Genomic DNA, 24,975 nt, shown 5'->3' with positions numbered 1-24,975 from the left:
TTTGGAAAATAATTGTAAATATTGATACTTTTTTCATGATTTTTAATTAATAATGAAATTAATGTTGAATAAGCAAATTATAAAATAATCAAATCAATTTGAAAGAACATACCATAGACTTCAATTTCTATGTTTGCGTAATTTCTCTCCGATTTCAAATAACAACACTAACGACCGAACAACGTGCACACCTGAAAGCGACTGACCGCTAGGCGAACGATTTGCACATCCAAAGTGTCGTGTTTACAACGATGCCATGTATCGCGCGTATTGTTTTAAATTTTTTATCAATGTGAACATAATACTATGGACATTTTTCAATGTTGTGAGAATATTTTTGTACATAAATAAAAACATTGTTGAAATCTTTTTGTCTAGCTAGATCGGGATTTGGGACCACTGTGCGTCGGTGCATCAATCTTCCAGAGAATCAAGTTATTCAACTTGCCTACTTGTTATTAGGTGACAGAATTGCTCTCTCCTTAAACCAAGGTTTAGTCTTACAACCTATGTTATTCATAATTTTGGGATAAATATTGTCAACCAATTCTTGAAGATTATTTACCAAAACGCAAAGTTTTTAATAATAAGTCTTCCATTGTCTTGTGGTAGCCGCCCATTACCAATTTTGAACAACAACTCCGAAGCCTGTTTTCAACAAAACTGTCAAGTTGCTTTTAGTTCCAATTTATTTACGTATTGCCAAAGGTAAGATATTTTTAATGAAGCATTAATTTCATCAGCACATTTACCTCTCATCACAATCGGTAAGATTGCAGCAACGCGGCTCATAATCGGGGTTTCAAAATATTTGCACATTTCAGAACACCTTCGTAACCTTCACTGGCTCAAGTGCCCTGAAAGAATCCAGTACAAACTGTGCTGGATGGTGTTTAAATCCATCAATGAAATGGCCCCACCCTACATCTCTGAACTATGCGTCCCGGAAAACACTGGTCTGAGGCAGTCAACTCTTAGATCAGCAACATCATCAGCTTTAGGCAGACTGATGGAACCTAAGCGCAAGCCAAATACTAAGTTTAGTGATCGCGCTTTCGGAGTATCTGGACCGAAGGCTTGGAATAAACTTCCTCCGGAACTAAGATCCATAACAAGTCCAATAGAATTCAGGTCTAAACTAAAAACTTACCTTTTTAAGCTGTCGTACCCTTAAATTAAATATACCATTCCTAAGAGAAAGTCCAGTTATATTCAATTTTCCAAGTAAGTCCTAAATCCTGTATCTAAATTTCGCTAATAAACAATTATATAATGTTAATTTAGTGTTAATCTCAAGTGACCTACCAGGTAAGTATTGTACTGTATATTATTTCCATAAATAGTTAAGTAATAACATAGATCACTGTAGAGATGTATTATAAGTTTGTACAGCGCCCTTGAGGTGATTTTGCACAAAAACGGCGCTATACAAGTCATCCAATTATTATTATTTGACGAAAGTCACCTGAGAAAAAAATTGTATATCCACCCATAGGTGAGTTTTTGCTGAGCAAATCGGGCATTGTTTTGTGTAATGCTTCTACGGAAATCTTGTTTGGCATGGTAATTTCGTCGCAAACTATTGAGCAGTCACGCATCAATTTTTCAGTATTGCTTTGTTTGGAAATACTTAATAAATATACAAAACACCGCCATCAAGTATATGAATGTCCACCGTTATTAATGCTGCCAATATTTCACATAAATAATATTCATTCATACAATATGTAGATGTGCTGTGGAATAAATAAGGACTACGACTGGCAAACCAAACAGTGTCCTCTGCTGCAGAAATCATTTAAATGTTGTTAAAACTTGTTGTCATAAGCTTGACCCCGTCTCTGTTATCTGCTTAATTCGTATTTATATTATACTCCAACTCATCCACTGAAATCGTAATACATTATCTCCGCGTGCTCTGAACAGAAAATCCCTAGAAGTGTGAACTCAATATGACACCTTCAATTACACCAAAGTAAGCACCATAAAAAAATTCTTACTTTTCACAAGCAATGTTTTGTTTTTATATAATTTTCATAATTCTCATAAATTTTAATATATTTTTTTTATAATGGTGTCTTGTTAGAGGTACAGTCACAAGAAAGAAATCCATATGTAATTAGTTTATTTTGGCTACATGTACTACTCATGTACAAACTGGTAAAATATAAACTGTCTATTTCGCGAAAATAAACAAATAAACTGATTTTTTTTTAAATGGAATTTTGCCAATTTACATAAGATCGTTTCCACTCATGTACCTCAGACAGGCCAATGAATTTGATTATCTGTACAAGAAACAATTCTGCCATTTGAAAATGTTTGGTCAATTTCACAATAAGTAAGGAAAAATTTCCCTTGCTTCGGGCGCAAAGACATGCTCATTAAACACTTCTGCCGGTTTATCTCTTCAGCGGCCATACATAAATGTCAAACGTTCTTCAGGGATATAATTTTAATAAATAATTCATCTTATTTAGTTAGTTCGTTTTCTATGATAGAAACTACTATGTAGGTATGTGGTTGTCATAGATAATTTTTTGCATATTATCAAAGTTTGAAAAAACGTTTTGAGAGATGGCTTGCCATAATGTGCCAAATTTATAGAACCTAAAAATATGGGTTAATTGACGAAATCTAGGTGGATTCATTGGCTTTAAACCGCAGCAAGCGTTTCATATGTTTCCTTATTATTATTTTGAGGAATGATATTAATTAAATAATATGGTACATGTATATATATATATGACACCAATCGATCAAGTAGATATTTTGCTATTAGACCCTTTAAACATGATTAATTTTTTGTTTTTATCTGGGAATATTCTTGTACATATCGCCATCTTACATTAACCTCTCAGACAAAGACTTTTATTTACTGTGTGTTCCTTTGAGAACTGTCAAAACGTGAAAATTTTTGTGTTATTTACGAGTTTTGCTAAAAGCTTCATAACTCACGTTTTGGGAAACGTAGCCTCATTCTAAAAAATGTTTTGGAAAGATTATGAAATTCACTATCGTATTGTGTTGTTATACGTAAATATTTGCGTTTTTAAATATACATTTTATGAAAACGTCAAAAATATGTAAAAATCGCTGACCATTATTTCAAAGCTGTGAAAAATGTACTTTTTTCTGAGTATCATAAAGAAATAACACTTTATATATTGAAGAAATATAATTAAAAACTATTAGTCACCTCAAAATATTAACCGTCTAAACTAAAATATTTTTAATAAATTATTTAGAAACGCAATAAATTATGAACGAACAAGATGACAGATCCAATCGGCTTAGATAATGCACCTCTACGTTCCATAGATATTCTTGAATACAGACGCGTAGCGTTATTCATTATCGATACTCTGTTTTTTAAATCATGGCAATCCGTATACTAGTGATGGAAATAAATCGATTTTTGTAAAATCTCGCGCGTTTACGTGAAAAGACGTTCTAATGTCTTGACCGCTATTATCATATTTACGTCTTTTGACGATCTAATGTTCTGAGTGGTTAAAGCAAAATACTTAGAGATGTGTATGGTGTTTGTATTCTAGTTTTCAATACATTCAAGTAATCTTACGTCAACAGGTTGTAAACGGTACTTATTCAATAGATTGTAATTTACTGCATATTTGGTCACTTCTTCGAAAACTATTTATGTGATTGCCCGGGGAAAGACTACCATTCACGATCTAAATTTAACTTGAAATGGCTTTAGCCATGTTTTGTGACCAGATCTGAATAGCCACATACTTCCCAACCTTTGAGTTGGGACTCTCATACAAATGAAAAAAAACTCTTACACACATCTAACATTCTACTATTGATTGATTTTCAGATTACCCACGGGCGGTGGGAGGTACACCCCCCTGGGCCAGCCGGCAGGCCTGGCCGTGGCCTCCGCCCTCGTGACCTTGGGCTCCCCCCCTCGCCCCTCAACCCCGGGTGCGCCGCACGCTACCGAGGCGCGCCTCAAACGGGGCAAGGGGCGCTCGCAGCACCCCGACACCTGCATCTGATGCTGAGCGCGCTACTAACCAACCTCCCCAACCTGATCACTAAAACTCCTGTCTACACCGGATATCTGATTCTTTAAGCTGCTGGTCACGCCGACGCTTGAGAGTTCATTCTAGATTAGCTACTTGATTGAGCTATTGTCACGCTGAAACTTGAGCATATTTATTATAGATTGAGCAACTGTTCACGCTGACACTCGAGTGTTCATTCTAGATTAGCTATGTAATTGAGCTGCTACATATCACGCTGAAACTTGAGCTACTGACCACGCTGATGCTTGAGCGTTCACTCTAGACTTGCTGTTCACGTTAATGCTTGAGCTTTCGTACTACATTAAGTTACTGGTGTTGGAGCATTCACTCTAGATTTGCTGTTTGATGGAGCTACTAGTCATATTGAAGCTTGAGCATTAATTATAGATTTGCTTCTGGTCACACTGACACTAAGCGTTCATTCTGAATTTGCTACTGTTCAGCGAGTGAGAGTTCTTTCTAGATTTGCTGTTAACGCTAACGCTTGAGCGTTCACTTTAGATTAGCTTTTTGTGTGAGTTCTCCTTCACTCTCATTTATGAGAAAATGAGCTACTGGTGCTGTTATTTATTTAACTTCACAAAGCATTATGTAGTTGTTGTTTTAAATAATATATGTAGCTTCTGCCTAATGACCGTCAATATCAAGTACATATAATTAGACCACACTGCTCAAGGCTAAATAGATGTTACAAAAAGTGCAATAACAATGAAGATGTGTTCATTATAAATCATTGTGACGTAGCTAGCGTTTAGGAAGTGAAAATCGTCAGCTTATTGAAGCGTACTCGGGGAGTGACAAAGTGATTTGATTGTACATTATTCAATGACAAATCGTGGTGAAGTGATCTTGAAGGCGTGTCCGCCTCGTTGTGACAACGTTATAGACGATTTGTAACCGATGAAGTATATTTTACTGGGACGGATTGTTGTCACAGTGACACATTATTTATGCAATGCATATTGTATTGATAACTAATTTTTTTTCCAATACATACAATAATTATTATATTATTATGTATAGTGTATTTTGCAAGCTTATTAGGAAGCTTTACTGTTCATTCTTATGATATCGTCTGGCAGTAGTTTCAATTTGCATTATTTTATTCAAAAGACAATGTAACAATTTTGCAACAAATTAATTTTATAATTTTTTTTGTTTTCGCAAATGGCAACTTAGCTTTATTCTCATAATAGTAATAATTATTAAGAATTTTTTCACGTAAAACTCTAAAAATCGAAAATTGAGTACGTAAAAATAAATAATTTATTTTGTATTAGAAAGCATTTTAGGAGTCATTTTACCACCCAAATTGTATTTCTTTTTCTCGTATTAAATCAGTATTTTTTTTTTATTATTTATATTTTAATCGAAAGATTTGTTTTTTTATTTGTTCTCTTTATGAAAATAGTGATGGCCTCAGAAAAAGTGCATAAAGTCGGCATAACTCAAATGTACGGGTCTTTTTAATACAGAATGAACACCGAATGATATTAACACACTTAGATTTTGTTTTAAACGTTTATATCTTTGAAAATAGGTTCCATGATATTTCATCAAAATGACAACTAAACACACCTTTAAAAAGCTATATAGAGTCATTAAAAGTGATGAAACAAAAACAAGGTTAAATAGTTACCTATGTAACCTATTGCAAATGTGATGTAGATTCACCAGTTTCCTGCTTGGTCCACTAGTTTCCGGACACCATGTAAAATGATAATGAATGTCTAATTTTCAGTGAACTTAACCACAAAGTCTACAATTATAAAAACAAATATTACTTTTTTGCATTACTATTTAGCTATTTTAAATTTTTAAAAAAATTGTAACAAACTTTTACCTTTAAGTTAACAAAGCCCTAAGTAAGTTAGGACCGATTGTTTCAAAGAAATTCAAATGTAACATTGTCATGAAATGGCCATTCCCCGCCCAAGGTCCCCGTTAAATACCCATTCTATGTCCATTTGAGCTTGTGAACAAATTGTGATCAGCAGAAGAGGACAACTATCATGTTGCTAAGCTTGTCAGCTTATTACAATTTGATAGAAACCTGAAACACACCTAGAAGAAGCATTCAACGGGGACCTTTCAAATATCAAAACAAAATGGTGATAAATGGCCGTTTGATGACTTTGTCACATTTGAATTTCTGCAAAACTGTACTAGGTAACATAAATAACTCGCATGAGTTGGCTGAATTTTGTGGTCGACAAATCTATTGGTGAATTTTACTCTGCACTCAAATTTAAGAGGCCATCATCATTTTGGTTGAGAGTAATAACTGCGAATATTGCCCGTTGCATTATTAAGTTGAGTTGTAAGTCTGATTCTGTTGCTCATTAAATGTTTTGTTTTAAGTAACATAATAAGACATTAATTTAATGGAAACAAAATGCATTTCTCATTAATTTTATCATTAACCGACTCATTTTAATATTAATAATAGTATTATGTTTTATTAAAAATTGTGTTCTACTTTAGTGTTATTATTGTTAAGAGGGTAGTCTTTATATTGATATTATGATACTCCATATCAATTCTATTTCTGCCATCACCAAATGGACAAATTAGGTCGGGGTTTAGAACAAAACTCATTAATATATAAACTGATATGTAGACTACCCTCAAAAGGCAAGCAATATTAATGACAGTGTAAACTCTGTAGCTCATTTTGACTTAAACCTAACCTCAAAATGTGTTCTTTTATTCAACGGTTTATAAAATCACTGGATGTATATTTGGTAACATTCCAATGTCACTTTTATTGTAATTTAGAGTAGAAAATCTGTTTTAGAATATCCCAATCTTTATTTAGTCATCAAATACTCGTTACATATTCATCTGTAAATATTTTCACTTAACAATCATTCTAGGTTAGATGAATGCATGAAAGAAGGATACGAAACACCCTGTATACAATATTGAGCTGATATACAGGATGGTTAGGAAGAATATTAAAGGTAGATTCTCACCTTAAGCCTGTAAAACTCCATTTAGGTTGGCTTGTTTCAAAGTATCATCTCATTTGGTGACTGCCGTGACTGATCAAATTGTCGATCAGCACCATTTTGAATTTTTTCACATCTAAATGTTTTCCAAAACGTCGATTGGTCCGTTGCAGTTTTTTATCAAATTGCGACCAGCTGTCAAGCGTATTGATCGTGTTATTATCCTTGTCAGCTGATCACAGCTTGATCTAAAGCAGTAACGGGCCGAAAATCGGCACTAAACGCGGACTGTCCAAATGTCAAAATATATAAATGACGATGATCAAAGCTAAGGATGAAAAAACCCAAACTTAAGAAATTTCATGCCGGGATGTAAATTAGTGTGTGCATGTGTTTCAACCTTCCTTAATGACGACATCTGATGTAAGGGATGTTTTAGAATCAACAAAAACAGTATTATTTGTTTTCTTTTTGCGAGAATCAACCTTTAATAGATAATAAGATCTGATAGATTATTACATTTTTACTCAATTCAACGAATTTATCTCCGAGTCAAATATATTATTCAATTGTACCTAATTACCTTTTTGGCAATAAATTATTACTTTTATCCGAACCAACATATTATTATTATCTAACTACAGATTGTTTAAATAACCGCTCAAAAGTTGGTTTATTTTACATGTAATTATTATTACCAGATATGAGTTCAGAAATTTTATCCTCAATCGGTTTAATCAGCCGATATTTATAAAATATATAAAACTTTATTAAAAAAACTTGTAAATACATTACCTTTAAGTCTTGTAGATTTCTTTGCTTATTTATTTATTTATATCGACGATCTGTGCATTTTAGGGAACTGTATTTTGATCAGTTATATTATTCTTGCGCCGGCTCTACACTCTCACAACTAACAGGGGTCGAATGCCGCAACTCATTTGTTACATTCATACGACACTCTTCTGTCATACGGCTCTTGCCTCGACATATCTTATTCTTGCGCCGGCTCTACACTCTCACAACTAACAGGGGTCGAATGCCGCAACTCATTTGTTACATTCATATGACACTCTTCTGTCATACGACTCTTGCCTCGACATATCTTGCGCCGGCTCTACACTCTCACAACTAACAGGGGTCGAATGCCGCAACTCATTTGTTACATTCATACGACACTCTTCTGTTATACGGCTCTTGCCTCGACATATCTTATTCTTGCGCCGGCTCTACACTCTCACAACTAACAGGGGTCGAATGCCGCAACTCATTTGTTACATTCATACGACACTCTTCTGTTATACGGCTCTTGCCTCGACATATCTTATTCTTGCGCCGGCTCTACACTCTCACAACTAACAGGGGTCGAATGCCGCAACTCATTTGTTACATTCATATGACACTCTTCTGTCATACGACTCTTGCCTCGACATATCTTGCGCCGGCTCTACACTCTCACAACTAACAGGGGTCGAATGCCGCAACTCATTTGTTACATTCATACGACACTCTTCTGTTATACGGCTCTTGCCTCGACATATCTTATTCTTGCGCCGGCTCTACACTCTCACAACTAACAGGGGTCGAATGCCGCAACTCATTTGTTACATTCATACGACACTCTTCTGTTATACGGCTCTTGCCTCGACATATCTTATTCTTGCGCCGGCTCTACACTCTCACAACTAACAGGGGTCGAATGCCGCAACTCATTTGTTACATTCATACGACACTCTTCTGTTATACGGCTCTTGCCTCGACATATCTTATTCTTGCGCCGGCTCTACACTCTCACAACTAACAGGGGTCGAATGCCGCAACTCATTTGTTACATTCATACGACACTCTTCTGTCATACGGCTCTTGCCTCGACATATCTTATTCTTGCGCCGGCTCTACACTCTCACAACTAACAGGGGTCGAATGCCGCAACTCATTTGTTACATTCATACGACACTCTTCTGTTATACGGCTCTTGCCTCGACATATCTTATTCTTGCGCCGGCTCTACACTCTCACAACTAACAGGGGTCGAATGCCGCAACTCATTTGTTACATTCATACGACACTCTTCTGTTATACGGCTCTTGCCTCGACATATCTTATTCTTGCGCCGGCTCTACACTCTCACAACTAACAGGGGTCGAATGCCGCAACTCATTTGTTACATTCATACGACACTCTTCTGTTATACGGCTCTTGCCTCGACATATCTTATTCTTGCGCCGGCTCTACACTCTCACAACTAACAGGGGTCGAATGCCGCAACTCATTTGTTACATTCATACGACACTCTTCTGTTATACGGCTCTTGCCTCGACATATCTTATTCTTGCGCCGGCTCTACACTCTCACAACTAACAGGGGTCGAATGCCGCAACTCATTTGTTACATTCATACGACACTCTTCTGTCATACGGCTCTTGCCTCGACATATCTTATTCTTGCGCCGGCTCTACACTCTCACAACTAACAGGGGTCGAATGCCGCAACTCATTTGTTACATTCATACGACACTCTTCTGTCATACGGCTCTTGCCTCGACATATCTTATTCTTGCGCCGGCTCTACACTCTCACAACTAACAGGGGTCGAATGCCGCAACTCATTTGTTACATTCATACGACACTCTTCTGTCATACGGCTCTTGCCTCGACATATCTTATTCTTGCGCCGGCTCTACACTCTCACAACTAACAGGGGTCGAATGCCGCAACTCATTTGTTACATTCATACGACACTCTTCTGTTATACGGCTCTTGCCTCGACATATCTTATTCTTGCGCCGGCTCTACACTCTCACAACTAACAGGGGTCGAATGCCGCAACTCATTTGTTACATTCATACGACACTCTTCTGTCATACGGCTCTTGCCTCGACATATCTTATTCTTGCGCCGGCTCTACACTCTCACAACTAACAGGGGTCGAATGCCGCAACTCATTTGTTACATTCATACGACACTCTTCTGTCATACGGCTCTTGCCTCGACATATCTTATTCTTGCGCCGGCTCTACACTCTCACAACTAACAGGGGTCGAATGCCGCAACTCATTTGTTACATTCATACGACACTCTTCTGTTATACGGCTCTTGCCTCGACATATCTTATTCTTGCGCCGGCTCTACACTCTCACAACTAACAGGGGTCGAATGCCGCAACTCATTTGTTACATTCATACGACACTCTTCTGTTATACGGCTCTTGCCTCGACATATCTTATTCTTGCGCCGGCTCTACACTCTCACAACTAACAGGGGTCGAATGCCGCAACTCATTTGTTACATTCATACGACACTCTTCTGTCATACGGCTCTTGCCTCGACATATCTTATTCTTGCGCCGGCTCTACACTCTCACAACTAACAGGGGTCGAATGCCGCAACTCATTTGTTACATTCATACGACACTCTTCTGTCATACGGCTCTTGCCTCGACATATCTTATTCTTGCGCCGGCTCTACACTCTCACAACTAACAGGGGTCGAATGCCGCAACTCATTTGTTACATTCATACGACACTCTTCTGTTATACGGCTCTTGCCTCGACATATCTTATTCTTGCGCCGGCTCTACACTCTCACAACTAACAGGGGTCGAATGCCGCAACTCATTTGTTACATTCATACGACACTCTTCTGTTATACGGCTCTTGCCTCGACATATCTTATTCTTGCGCCGGCTCTACACTCTCACAACTAACAGGGGTCGAATGCCGCAACTCATTTGTTACATTCATACGACACTCTTCTGTTATACGGCTCTTGCCTCGACATATCTTATTCTTGCGCCGGCTCTACACTCTCACAACTAACAGAGGTTGAATGCCGCAACTCATTTGTTACATTCATGCGGCACTCTTCTGTCATACGGCTCTTGCCTCGACATGGCCCGACACAAGCATTTGATTAATTTGAATGTGCCATGTCTTCCTCTGACTTACCTGTGCATCATACATTCGCCTGACGCTCCTTTCTCCATCCATCCGCGATTTCCAAACTGTCCAAAGTATCCTTGTCTCAATCTTGTTTTTTACAGATCTAATAATTCAGTAGTACATTGTTTTACCAGTCGTACACCTCAGGGATTCCATTTCTACTGCATTCACATTTATCATGTTTTGTCCTTCCTGTCAGTTCTATACATGACTTCCGTGAATCAGGGTTGGTATCACTTGGTGCATTGCTTACTCCAGTAATCTTGCCGAGAGTGTAGAGTTATCATTTGCAATATCATAATACCTGTGAAATTTACATACAACCACTTGAAATTTAACTACCATGTAGATTGCTATTATGTAGATCATTTTATTCTGTTACAGTTCCTAATTCTTGTGCATTTGATTTTTTTTTAATATTATATAACTGACTAAAAATTATTGTATTGTCATTTTATTAATGAACAATAATTATTTTTCCATTCAATTGATTCAAATTATTCAATTTTGATACAAAAGTAACTGTACATCTTTTTTTTTCCAATTATAGCTACCGAAGATCGTCATTGTAAAAAATTGATAAAGTTTGCCACTTTTGCACCATTACTGCAAAGATGACTAATGAACCTTTTTGGTAGCTGTCATTGTAAAAGTGGTCACTGTTACAACATTACTGCAATGATAGTTACCTTTTTGTTGGCTGTTATTGTAAATTTTGCCACTTTTACGAAATTACTTCCATGATATTGACCTTTTCAGAATCTATAATTGTAAATGTCGCCACCAACATTACTGCGATGATGGTTACCTGTTTTGTTGTTGCGATTGTAAAGGTTGCCACTGTTCCAAGATTACTGCAATGATTGCACCACTAATGGGGTACCAATATTGCAACAATGGCCACCCTTTCTAATTGTAATTATTGACCCTGTTACAAGATTACTGCAATAATAGTGTCCCCTTTGGTGGGTGTAATTGGAAAGATTGCCACAACATCACTTCAATGATGGCGACCTCTTTTGGTGACTGTTAGCCAATAGTTATATTGTATAGGTAGACACTGTTACAATATTAGTGCAATGACGTTGAACCTTTTGGTGGGCTGTTATTGTAACATTACTTCAATGATGGGTGACCTTTTATTTAAAAAACGATGTTTTCTACTTTTGTTTCAAGATCTGAATGTGACTTAACATAATTTTTGCAATAACCTCATTCGAAATAATCCTTTATTTAATTTAAAACTTTAAACAATACTGTACATAATATTATATAATATAGCTTAGATTATAACTGTAATGGAAACACCAACAAATATACATACTTTCCATTCTTGTAGCTCTCTGGGGATTTCCGGACACTATTATTATATAAATATCATTATTTGACAATACGTAACACTTGAGTTTAGCTAGTGGTTATAACTGTATGATGTTATGGACGCTGTCATTGGTATAGAATACACTTTACATATATTTCTTTACTGAATCAAAACTTACTCCATATCAAATAGTCTGGTAAGTAAGTTAACCAGACTCTCACAAAACTTTTTACCTGCAACTTTGTTATTACATCACTAAGGGCCTGTTGTTTCATCTGTGGTATAGCTAAAGCGGTAATATTGATAACATTGACGGACACTTGCTGGAAACATGGTTCAACGGTTCATGATACAACACGTCCTATCACAGGACAAGCGTTTTGTAAATTTTATTCATGAAAATCAGTAATAAAAAATTATCATCTTTGGGTGTGATATGTTGGTATCAAGTATCAATTTTCGCATTGTGACACAAACAGACAGGCTACATACCATTGCAGTACAAAACTTGACTTCCCAAACTGCTGCGTCGCATCACATCCCTGATAAAAGACGTACATATTCGTATGTTGCTTCATATCACATCCCTAGTACAATGTCAATGGGCGTTGTGAGTATGCTAACCGAAACAAGTCTCAATGGTTTGGGGCGGTCGGGTCTCTAGTATCACATACACATCTTTAGTGACCAAATCTGAACAGACCTTCCCCTTCCCTCTCCATCCCGTACATACTCCAATTGGAAATCCCATCGTCCAACTGGCTTCAGGCAGTCAGGACTTTTGTGTGGTGTTCACAATTTTTTTTAAATAAACCTCAAAATTTCTAGTTTCAGGCTACAAATTGTTGATCAAACAGCAAAATGAACATAGAATTTAACCACCGCTTCAACTATACCACAGTAACAATCACTCCTTAGCGATTGTTATAAATTAATGTGCAGATAATTAATGAAAATCAAAGAAAATTTATTAGTTTTCATTTACAAGTTTAGTATCAAAAAATATAGCGAGTGGGCACTGTTGTTTCATAGTATTTGTTTTAGTCCCCTTCTAGTGTATTCTTTATCAGTGTAAATAGTACATTACACATATTTTCATCATCTCCAGGAATCTCATAGTACCATTCTAATATTTGGACTGATCTTGTTTTTTATATAATTTATCTAATCGAGGGAAGATTTAGGCCTAGTTGTGTAAGGTTTATATAATTACTATGTATTATTATTTGTTGGGGCCTGGAGTTGTTCACCTTTAAATTATATATATTATACCGAGGTTTATATTTTAAAAATGTAAATGAAGTTAATACAGATATCATGGAGGTTTATATAATTACCACAAGGTTCATACCAGTATCACAGGTCATGTTTAGTTATCAACCAGGTTTATATTCATATCAACAAGGTTCATAAACGTATTACATACCAAGGTTTATATTGAGGTTTCTTTAATTATCACCGAGGTTTATATAAATTTCACAAAGGTTCATAAAAATATTGCCGAGGTTTATTTGAATTTCTTCAAGATTTATGAAAGAATTGCCGAGGCTTGTCTAATTATTACCTAGGTTTATATAAATATCACCAAGATTCATAATAGTATTTCCGAGGTTTATATGAATATCAACCAAGGTTTAGATGTTTGTTTAATTATCTCCAATGTTCACATAATTATCACCAAGGTTTGTAAAAGTATTACCGAGGTTTATATGAATATCATCAAGGTTTATAATAGTATTACCGAGGTTTAACGTAATTACATAATGATCATGAATGAACTTACCAAATCTCTATGCGTATGGATAATAATGTTGTTTGCCTTGTAAATGCTGATACATAATATATATTAGTTCCCTTGAAAGAATGTCAACTGCCCTGTTTGTTTCCCTGGCAGTGAAGTGCAGTACAGTGAAGTACAGTACAGTACAGTGGAGTGGGATGTATTCATTAATAGGTTAGTGTTGCCAGTCCAGAGTGCGCCGTGTTTATTTGTTATATTATATTTTTCACAGTACATTTTGTAATTAATAATAAAAACAGTTTTAATAATATTGTGACCTTATTACTATAACCCCTTTAACCCCTCAGGCCTCTGGCATATTTACCATTATTTTTCTTAAAGACGCTGTCAGAAGGTCAGAGAATTACGAGTGTATTTCCGCTTTGCGATGAAACCAAATAAATGGAATATTTCTTAACATATCCGAAAACTAAAAAAAAAATTAAAAGTGACAAAACAAGCTTTTAAATCTTATTGTCAGAAAAAAACATAATTTTTGAAATATTAAAATTTTTAATGCAACTTTTGCTAAACACAGAACTAAAATTACAAAAAACAAAAAAAATGCACATTTTAACAAGTGTATTATAAACATTACAATCACCTCACTTTTTTGTCATATAAATAAAAAAGTATCACTTTACTTTTATTGTAACTAAAATTACTGATATCAACATTATATAAAACATTCCATTTTATTAGACAAAATTTTTACAAACATTGTTTTTTCTCACTTTTTTGTTTGGTATAAAAATAATTTATGAAAATTCATAAATTTTTCTCAAATTGCAGTCGAAACCTTTGTTGGTTTCATAGAGTTGCACATTTTAATTCTACTGTAGTTAACTTAGTTAAAGTGTAGTGTTTTCTCTTTTTAAAACCGTTTAGATCATCATATTTCTCACTATGACAGTAAAGGAGAAACAACCATTTCTATGAGACCATACAAGCTGGTCCGAAAAGCAATCAAATTGACTCTATGGGTAGAGATGGCAAAATTTAGCATTAATTTTCAGATTTTTTAGCATTAACAATTGGAAATTTAGCGTTTTATAGCATTTTGAGGCATAATTTAGCGTTTTGTAGCAAAATAGAAAAAAATGTATTTCCTGAATGTTTTTAGCGCATATTTTAAGTATTTTTGGTAAAATATATGTTTAACCTTCATTTGCAAGTATTTCCATGTGAAAGATTATAAATAATTAATTTTAATATTAACCCCTCCGACTTTTCGCGAACTTGAAGCTAAGATGTCTTTACCGAAATGTCAATTTCACGAAAACGTTGTGTTATTACCGCCTCACAATCAAAGCTCTATAAATGAAACATTACTGAACGGAGCCGAATAGTAAAAACTGTTTTAGAAAGGTTACAAAATAGGCTTTCAAATTGTTGTATCATAAATAAATATTAACATTTGTAAATATTTAAATTTAGAATGGAAACATGAAAAAATTGTAAAAATGACTCACCTGTAATGTTTTATGTAAAAACGATACTAAAATCACGGATAATGTAAAAAAAAAACACTTATTTCATCGTACAAATGTACAATAAACAATTCTGTCACTTCACTTTTTGACCATTTCATACAAAATATATTTTTAAAAAAATAATTAAACTTGCGAGGCGGGTCGGCACGTCAAACGGCTTTCTTGGCGTCGTTTTACGATTTGGCGGGTAAAATTTGCTTCCACTGAGTAGGTCTTTTTACGGGTTTCTATGGATAACTTTGAATAGAGATGTGAAGCTTCATTCAATACGAATATTCTACTTTTTGTTTTAGGGATGTCACTAGAAGAATAACGGAGTTATGACGATTTTTGTGGAAACACACGCGTTGACGTGTAAACACGCTTATTGTACTTGACTGCTATCGTTATTTTATCGTGTATATCTGCTTACGTTGCTGACCGGTTAAATTAATAAGGAAGGAAACTCTAAGTACGGGTCGATCAAAAACACAACAAATGCAGATTGCGATTAACATCAATAGGCGTCATTTATTTCGCACAATTTGTGTAATGTCAAAAAGCTATTTTAGCCTACAGTACAATACATATTAAATATTTACACAAAATAGTAACAAAATTATAAAAAATCGTAATGTAAATACCGATTTTTTGAAATTCTCACATATTATTTTAATACCCGGTATTTTCGGGAAATTCGCGCCTATTTCGCTAAATAGAATAATTTAGCTGAAATACGGCCAAAATCACGTTTATCGCGTTAATTCGCGAAATAGAAATCACTGGAAACACTTTCAGATACCTTGAAACGCAAAGAAAACTTATAAATGCCCTATTTTCGAAACATAAATATTTTTTCGCGTTTTTAGTTAAAACGAAATTTTGCCATCTCTATCTATGGGTAATAGCTGCTTGTTCGCAAAACCGAACAAATTAGTCTGACCAGTTAACCTCTTATTCGCCAGCATATCCTTAAAGATACTATTAAAAAATAATTTCTATGAATATAACTAGCTGTTCTGGGGAAACTACTGCCCTTGAGATACTTGCACCTCCATATGGACACCTAAATCCCCATTTATGTATCCCCATATATAATATGCTCTCGAAATATAATGTCTCCACTCTCTCTAACTGGCGAACATACCCATGACCCAAAGATACACACCTTGACCCAAAGATATTAGAAGAACGAGATGTGCTATGAGCAGTTCATACTGTGTGGAATTGTTTTGCCCTTCGCTTACGCTAAGGTATCCGCACTAATACATAGAACAGATTTCTGTGCGTACACGTCCCGATAGTATTCAAAGTACCCTAATTAGGTAGTACTCCGCCTACGGTCCGGCGGCCAACATAGCATATCTCGTTCTTCTAATATCTTTGCCTTGACCTCATGACCCTGTATAAAGTCTGGAACAACGTTGTACTAGAGACGGTATGTCTGCAAAAGACTATATAAATTTAGAGCTGCCGGTTGTGGAGGCGGATAATGATGGCTGGTGAGTGGGCTAGAATCCCGCAGAAAGGACCCTCAGCCTCTGCTTGATGCTGGCTCCTTGCGGTGTCCCGACAGGGGCGGCTGTTTCTTGGCACCAGAATATTTTCAAGCAGAAACTAGGCGTGGTGAGGCAGCTGATGGTTCCGAAGGGACTTTCAGGAATAGAAAGTAAATAACAAGAGACTGGGTGTTGGTTAACTCTTTGCACGCGGCCGTATCAACTGTCGTTACGGCAAAAAGTCTATACTCACACGCGGCTGTATCAACAGTTGATACGGAAACTTTGACGGCCGATATTCCAGCGCTCTTTCGTCATAAATGTATTTCTTGCTCACTTGGACGTTCGTAGAACTAACACGATGCTGACATCTACAAGAATTTCTCAAAAATAAAATTGTATTTCATAAAAAAAGATCGATAATCAAGTGCGCCTCTTCGCGCCTTTTAGTCCTTTAGTTTACATTTTTGTCAACGGATGGCGTTAGTACTAGTATGTCATTCACAACTTTTCATAACAAAAAATGATAAGTGATCATGGTGTCCCATTTGTGTCTATCACCTAAGTACACACACGCCGAGTGAATGGCGGGACCACATTCAAAAGATACGGTACGTCTTTGTATGAAATTTTATGTTTTTGTTTTTATAAACATCTGAGTGTGTTGATGCACGGGGATTTGTTTTCATATTGTGTAGAATAATCTGTTCTGTCTATATAGTCCAATAAATCATGCCAGAATGCTATAATTTGACATTTAATTGCGTGCATAGGTATTTGAAAATATGTACCGCGTACGGGTATAGATAAAACGGAGCAAATTAATGCATTCAAAAGGTTAAAGTTGAACTGATTTATTTGAATTTCACGGTGCGGAAGCGGTCCTAACAGCTCGTCCATGAGAGTTCGTTATGGTGGGGGAAGCCAGCCAAACTATTGCTTTGTCATTTTACCTATTTACTCCACATTTTTAGTCACCTGAAATGCGAATCTGTAAAATAATTCTGCCGTGTTTTACATAATTAGGTTTGTGGTAATTTTTAGTTTATGGAAATGTGAAAATTTTACGAATTTTTTGAGAAAATTAATTTTGTTGGTCAAACCAGCAGTACAAAGGGTAGCTCGTATTTTCTGTGTAAGAGTTATGTGTAGAGCAGCCTTCTGAAATATGTTTATTTAATCTCTCTACGAGGTCCCAGGATTTTTAAACAGTATAAAACCTAATAATAATATTATATAAACAGTGTATAATAATTAATTTATTATATTGGTTTTTGGTGCAGCCATTCAATACAAAACAATGTTGGCCTGATAACTCGGTTTTTTACATAAAAGAAGTCATATTATTATTTTAAAAGGATTATATTTATTTGCAAGTAAAATAATATTACATTACAATAATTATGTTAGTATAAAGGTGGAATAAAACTAACTACAAATAATGAAGTATACAGTGGTACAAATGGAACTTATAGTCCGTCAAGAAAATGGAACTAAAAATTTTCATTACTATGGCAACACCGATATACATATGCAAAACCCAGTCACGAAAAACTGCTTGGAACACCTAAAATATAAAAAAATAATATGTAGGTATAACTCTTATGTTAAATTTCAAAATAACTATGCATACATTATTCTTTTGATATTTAGCCAAGAATATTAATATTATATTTATTTTCAAGTTTACCTTTTTGTGAATGTATAATGTACCAGCAGATATTGCCAGAGTGGGTTTTGCATCTCGGCAACCAATACAGTCTCAAATGTGAGGTTATGTTTACTTTGAAGGGACAAATGGCTTAACTCAATTTTTTTATCTGATCTGTGTCAGTTATGTTTCGCTTTTAAAATATTATAATTTTACTTTTCGTGATTTATAAGTTATAATTTGTGATACTAGTGAAAATAAGTGGTGAAATGACTGCACATGATTGACAACACATTGTAACCGGTTTTAAAAATGGAGTAGGTACTACTTGTAGGTACTAATTGCCAAAAACCTTTACAGTAGTTTGTGAAACTGTATTTTTTAAATAAGGCTTTGAAGTATAATCTCACTGTGATAATGATAATCATTTTTTTTAATTTTCTTTTATATTTTTCAAAATGTTAAATAATTTGATTAACATATTTTTTTATTTGATTATTGAAGACAATATCAATAAACCGAAAATTTGAAACAGAAAAATCATAAAAAATTGGGTTGATTTAAGGAATTGAAGCCAGAATTGCCGGGGCGCCGCTCTGTCTGTTAAGTGGGATATATTTATCTAGATTGCATTTACTGGCGCACCTGAGGTAATGTCTCACTAAAGAGGAGCTATATAAATTAGCCAAGAACAAATAAATACTTTGGGAAGAATCTTGCCAATAAAGATAGCAGCCAATAAAAACATGCGTACAAACGCTTTTTTGAAGGTACATTTATTTTGTTTAATTTCTATATATATGGGCTGTTTAGAATTAGTAATTTTTTAATTATATTTACTATTTGTCATTTCAGTAAAACACCCTCGGAGACATGATGTTTTTTGAAATGAATGTAATAATATGTGATTTCTTAAGTATTGAAAATAAAAATAAAGCCAAAAATCGTTCAATTCTACAAGGCACTAAGGTAATTTATTAAGCATCAAATGTTTATTACCATCGCCAATTGGACGTAGTTCTGCAAACTGGATCCAATCCACACGAGCATAGTTTTTGTATTATGTAGGATTTACTAAGATGGAGGAATAAAGAGATAATTATCAAAAATGGCGTGGATCCTTTTGACAAATAGGTACAGATATACACGATAAAAGATATATGACTGAAAACAATAATTACACTTTATGTATTTTTAAATAGAAATATCAGAAAGGAAGATTTATGTTAAAAAAAAAAAAAAAAAAAATTTTCAAATAAGTATCAAGTTCACATCTTCATTCATGAACATTACTCTTCACCCTCGATATCAAATCTTTTATTTTTTTTCTGTCCACTTCAACAAAGGATTCCTCAAATGAAGATCTCATCAAAATGGAGAAAGGTTTATCTTTCTGCAAGAGAATTCCTTTAGTTTTCAACCATGAAACTTTTTTCCACACATTGTTATTTTTATATACACAATATTCTTTCCCAATAAGACAGAGCAGAAAAAATGCAAAGGGTCCGTTTTATTGACCGTTAAGGGATTTTTGCATTTGCATGTTTGCATTACTTGCGTATGATCTTCTGGAGTGTATATTCTAGGATGTATCTGCAGTGCCGCATCTATTTGGCCAAATTCTGTAAACTATCTGCCGGAAGCAACTCTCGCTCCAGAGAATAAGTTTACAGCACTAATTTTTTGTATCTAATAAGGTACAACGCCATGTTATGAAATGAACTTTCTTACAATTAAAACATTCAACCCCGCAATATTTTCTTAAAATCAAGTACTTGTATATTTAAATATTTTCATATGGTAACCCCTTGGGGGCGTTGACCATTATCAGGGGAGGCGGGGCGAGGTCCCAGTCCCCAGCTCCGACGGAGGAGAGAGCTCGCTTAGTTTTCTAGCTTTCGCGAGGATAGGTTGTTTCGCTCTCCGCTTGGAATTCGAGATTTGCTTTGCTAAACAGTGTTTTGAAAGTGTTTGTCACCAAAAATTAATTACTAGTATATTTCGAATCATTTTTTCTTCTGCTGCCACCCTGGACGTCTACAAAATCCCTGCGGTATCCTGCGGTATCCCTGCGGTATCCTGCGGTATCCTGCGGTATCCCTGCGGTATCCTGCGGTGCCTATCGTTCCATGTTTTACTCTATTCATTTCTGTCTCTGCTCTCTTCCGTCCATTTCCTTTTAATCGTCCACAAAGAGATTTAAGCTTTTCCTACGCGTAGATTCAAGTGCTGTAACATAGGTCTTCTTGAAGGCATTTAAAAGCACCATAGTAATAGTGTTTTATTTCCAAGAAACCCCTTTGTTCTATCCACTTATAGGAGGCGGCTGTTCTCTCTTAATACAAACGAACTAAAGACATGGAACCTGCTTGAGCTAGCCCGGTATTCTTGAATATTGTATATTTCATTTCCCTACGCGGTTCGATTCCGTGGAAACCCATTATTTAACAGCCACCTCCTGATCACCCTCCTAGCTTGACCTTCTACCCATTCACTGCTAAAACTTTTGTCATCTGAACCAACATGAATGCTTAGATTGTACACCCACAGCTGTCTCTTATAAAAAACAATACTTGTAAAGCCTCAGGATCACTTTTACCCATCATCAAGTCACTTCTCATTTTATTTTGCAATCACTTCCATAAATTGTTCTGATTTTTAATTCGTTCAACAACCAGCCTCTGTTGTGGATTTTTTTCTTTGACAGCAAAAGCATCACACTTGTTGAACGCATATTTTGTCAGAGGCTTGGTTCGCAGATTGAACCTAAGAAAATGTTTTTGTATTTTTTTTAAATGCTCACCTCCACTTCATACAAGTCATAACTTTTTTGCATCTAGGGCATTAGAAATTTTGCATTACAATTTTCACGCCTGTAGTATTTTTCTAATTAGTACAGCGCATATTTTTGTATGTTTCTTTCTTTTCTGGTAAACTCAAATTTCCTTTTTCTGCCTTTTGACGGCCCAAATAATTGCCACTGACAATTATGACCGTCCATTTCATAAAAACATAACAACAGAAGAACCTCCAGCTGTTATTTTATTTGTTATTAAAGCTTTAAAAGATCCGTTGCATTTTTCCGTTAATACGTGGATCTTTTATGCTAAAATAAGTAGAGAAAATATAAGACCATTTGAGATTTGCAATAAAGATCCACACTGATTGAATTTCGTTAGAAAAATTAATAAAATAACCATCATTCGATACATCCTAGTGTTAAAAGGATCGACATGACCTGAATCTATTTTGAAAAATCAAATAAGTTATTGGACCTTCATTTGAAATAATGCAACAGAAATCCTTGAGAGGGGAACCATTACCTAATTTGTAGAATATGAAAAATCTCTTCGCAGTGGTATAATTAACTCATTTTAAGATTTGTGGGTTGGATCCAGTTTGCAGAACTGCGTCCAATTGTAATTCAGGTCTAAAAGGGTTAATTTAATTCAGATCTGAAAGGATTAATGTCATGTTCAAAGCTAATTATAATGTTATTTATAAAAATGCAAATATATAAAATACAAAAGTGGTCCAAATAGACTACCAGTCATAGGAAAGGCGATTTAAATGGACGTTTTAAGATATTATATTATTTCCTCTCACATGTTGTTTTTTCAGATTATGCATAATGTGCCTGCTTTCGAATAGCGTGTTTTGGATAATTCTTATCGGGTCCTTCACCATTCCTTTATTACCTGACAAGAAGCGACAGGACTGCAGAGCTTCAGGGCGACGGGGCTGTGCGAGTCCCGCCTTCTCTTGGCAGACGGGGAGGCCGCGGGGGCTGTAGACCACCCGCCCCCCGCCGCTCCCGGATCTATAACTCTTCCAATACCTGAACCAGAAAATATATATCTCTCTAGTTCTCCGTGCACATTCATTTGTTATAATGATGAGGATTTGTATTTCAGAGTGATTGTGTGGGGTGTATAATACACAACCCGCCATAAGAATGATTGTGTGGGGTGTATAATACACAACCCACCATAAGAGTGATTGTGTGGGGTGTATAATACACAACCCGCCATAAGAATGATTGTGTGGGGTGTATAATACACAACCCACCATAAGAGTGATTGTGTGGGGTGTATAATACACAACCCGCCATACTAAAGATATGCTAAACATTTGCAAAATAAACGCAATCACATCATACAAAATAAACTAAAAGATACCAAGTGATTCTTTCAAGAAACAAAGGCATTTTCCTTCTTAATCCTCAAAGAAGAAAAATATATCCACATCGGATTTTCTTCAGCAACCACTCCCTTCTAAGCTCCAGAGAAAGAAATTCAAGCGTGCCGAGTAGTAAGTTATTTGGGTAGAGTCATGATTAGTGGCTGAACTCTTTCGTCTTGACAAAATCACTGCATGATTTAAAAAAATTTAAATAATATTAAATAATTCTTTTAAAAAATGTTGTGTTTCTTTATGCGAGAGAGTTCAGCCACTATCAACCCATAATTAGCGAATCGTCATGATTGACCTGATTTTGTCGGGTTTACCTGTAAAGGGAGGGGAGCTAAGACGGAGTGCTGCCGCCGCCGGTACATGTCGTACTTCTGCTTTATCTTCCACACGATGAAGACCACCAGCAACAACAGCAATGGCAGCAGAGCCCAAGTGACCCAGCTGTAATACCCAATTGATAGAAACTCTTAAATATGTAATTCATCACAGTATCGATTCAGAACAACGATAAATGAGAATTGTGATGTTTCATCACACGATTATTCAGCACACTTTTTGCTGACTTCACACCAGTTAATTTTGTTAATTGATAAGTAACCAGTATTTTTTATAAAACATTATTTGGTAATGTGAGCGTCACTGGGTGCTTAATAATAATAATAATAATAAGAATTTATTCTAGAATGTATGCACGGGTAGTGCAATGCAATACATTTCATATTTTAAAATAATAGACAAATATATAATAATAAGAATACACAGATAGGCAATGCGGAATAGAAGTGAAAAATGTGTGCAAGCAGCCATTTAAGCAGGATTTTTGAACATCTTCCGTCTCCTGAGGGCCATCAGGGGGGAATCCATCCAGGCAACCATGGGCAGTGATGAAAGTGTTATTTGACTGGCGTAGTCGGCGCCATACGCTTCCCACGTGGTGGCGGAGAAGCGCTCTCAAAGAGTGCATTCGTCCCTCCAGGAACATATCCGTAGCGCAGCAGTATCTCAGTAGGCGAAATAGTTGGCGATAAGCGACTTTTAGCATATGCCATAAATGATGCAGTGTAATCTACCCACAGTTCTGACGTGTACAGCCAAATGCAGAATGCATTGAATAGTATCCTTTTGACGTTTATACTGCAAAAGTGAAAACACCTTAACAGCATAACTGCTCTAACGGAAATCGCTCTCCTTTGTCTTTCCATATCCTCGATGTCTTTCAGATCGTCTGTGATAATGTGTCCCAGGTATTTGACGCTACGACTAACATCCATTTTCCTTACGTCTAGCCATACTGAAGGTGTTTGCATAATTTCGTTCTTACATTTGAAAACCAAAACGATTGATTTGGAGTAGTTTCATTAGTGCGCTAAGTGACGGGGCTTTAAGAACCATATCATCTGCGTAATTAATATTATTTACACGTTACTTCTTGAACATGGCAACCTATTTTTGTTTTATCCCTTCGGTACTTTCATCACTTTTGTACAGTTTGCGATATTTTATGTGTATTTTAAATGCGATATATACATTTTAATTTTCTATTTTATATTCTATTATATTTTTCCGATTTGTGTTATTAAATGTGGTAGAGACAGCACTTCGCAGAGCGTTTACAACATTTTTATAAAGGCAATTTGTTTGATTTTCATGTGATTTTTTATCAAGATCTGATTGGTCGAAATCTTGAATTATGTTTGGAAGTTTGCTGATAATTTCAGTATATTTTATTATTTCAACATTAGATTTTGGATTCCATCAAGAAGGATCAATCATATTATCATTACACGATTCCACGAAGGCAGGTAGAAATGGAAGGTTGAGATTTATTATCATTGGCAAGTGATCAGACCACACACGGCATCATATTGGACTTCTACACTAGCTGTAGCGTTTTCCAGGGTTTTCGTGATGACACAGTGATCTAGTCAGCTTGTGATCCTATCATATTGGACATCTACACTAGCTATAGCGTTTTCCAGAGCTTTTGTGATGACACAGTGATCTAGTCAGCTTGTGATCCTATCATATTGGACATCTACACTAGCTATAGCGTTTTCCAGAGCTTTTGTGATGACACAGTGATCTAGTCAGCTTGTGATCCTATCATATTGGACA

General features: G+C 35.6%; 2 protein-coding genes across 2 annotated transcripts in view; one reads left to right on the top strand and one right to left on the bottom strand.

Moving 5' to 3' along the window:
- The window catches only part of dsd (attractin-like protein dsd), a 54,168-nt gene extending 50,146 nt beyond the window's left edge, over positions 1–4,022 (top strand). Inside the window, exon 26 of the mRNA XM_089646733.1 lies at positions 3,842–4,022. Within this exon, the coding sequence (XP_089502859.1) occupies positions 3,842–4,022 (181 nt within the window). The remainder of the gene's footprint in view (positions 1–3,841) is intronic.
- Positions 4,023–17,318: 13,296 nt separating this feature from the next.
- LOC149411773 (attractin-like protein 1) overlaps positions 17,319–24,975 on the bottom strand; it is a 97,185-nt gene continuing 89,528 nt past the window's right edge. Inside the window, exons 23-24 of the mRNA XM_089646921.1 lie at positions 23,175–23,301; positions 17,319–22,504 (exon numbers count right to left, since the gene is read on the bottom strand). Coding sequence (XP_089503047.1) covers positions 22,487–22,504; positions 23,175–23,301 — 145 coding nt within the window. The 3' untranslated portion in view covers positions 17,319–22,486. The remainder of the gene's footprint in view (positions 22,505–23,174; positions 23,302–24,975) is intronic.

This window comes from Hesperophylax consimilis, chromosome 25 (assembly GCF_061612785.1).
Source record: "Hesperophylax consimilis isolate HC1 chromosome 25, BYU_Hcon_1.0, whole genome shotgun sequence".
NCBI classification, from domain to species: Eukaryota; Metazoa; Arthropoda; class Insecta; order Trichoptera; family Limnephilidae; genus Hesperophylax; species Hesperophylax consimilis.
Note: the sequence above shows the minus strand (reverse complement) of the source record. Positions and strands in the feature narration are given on the sequence as shown.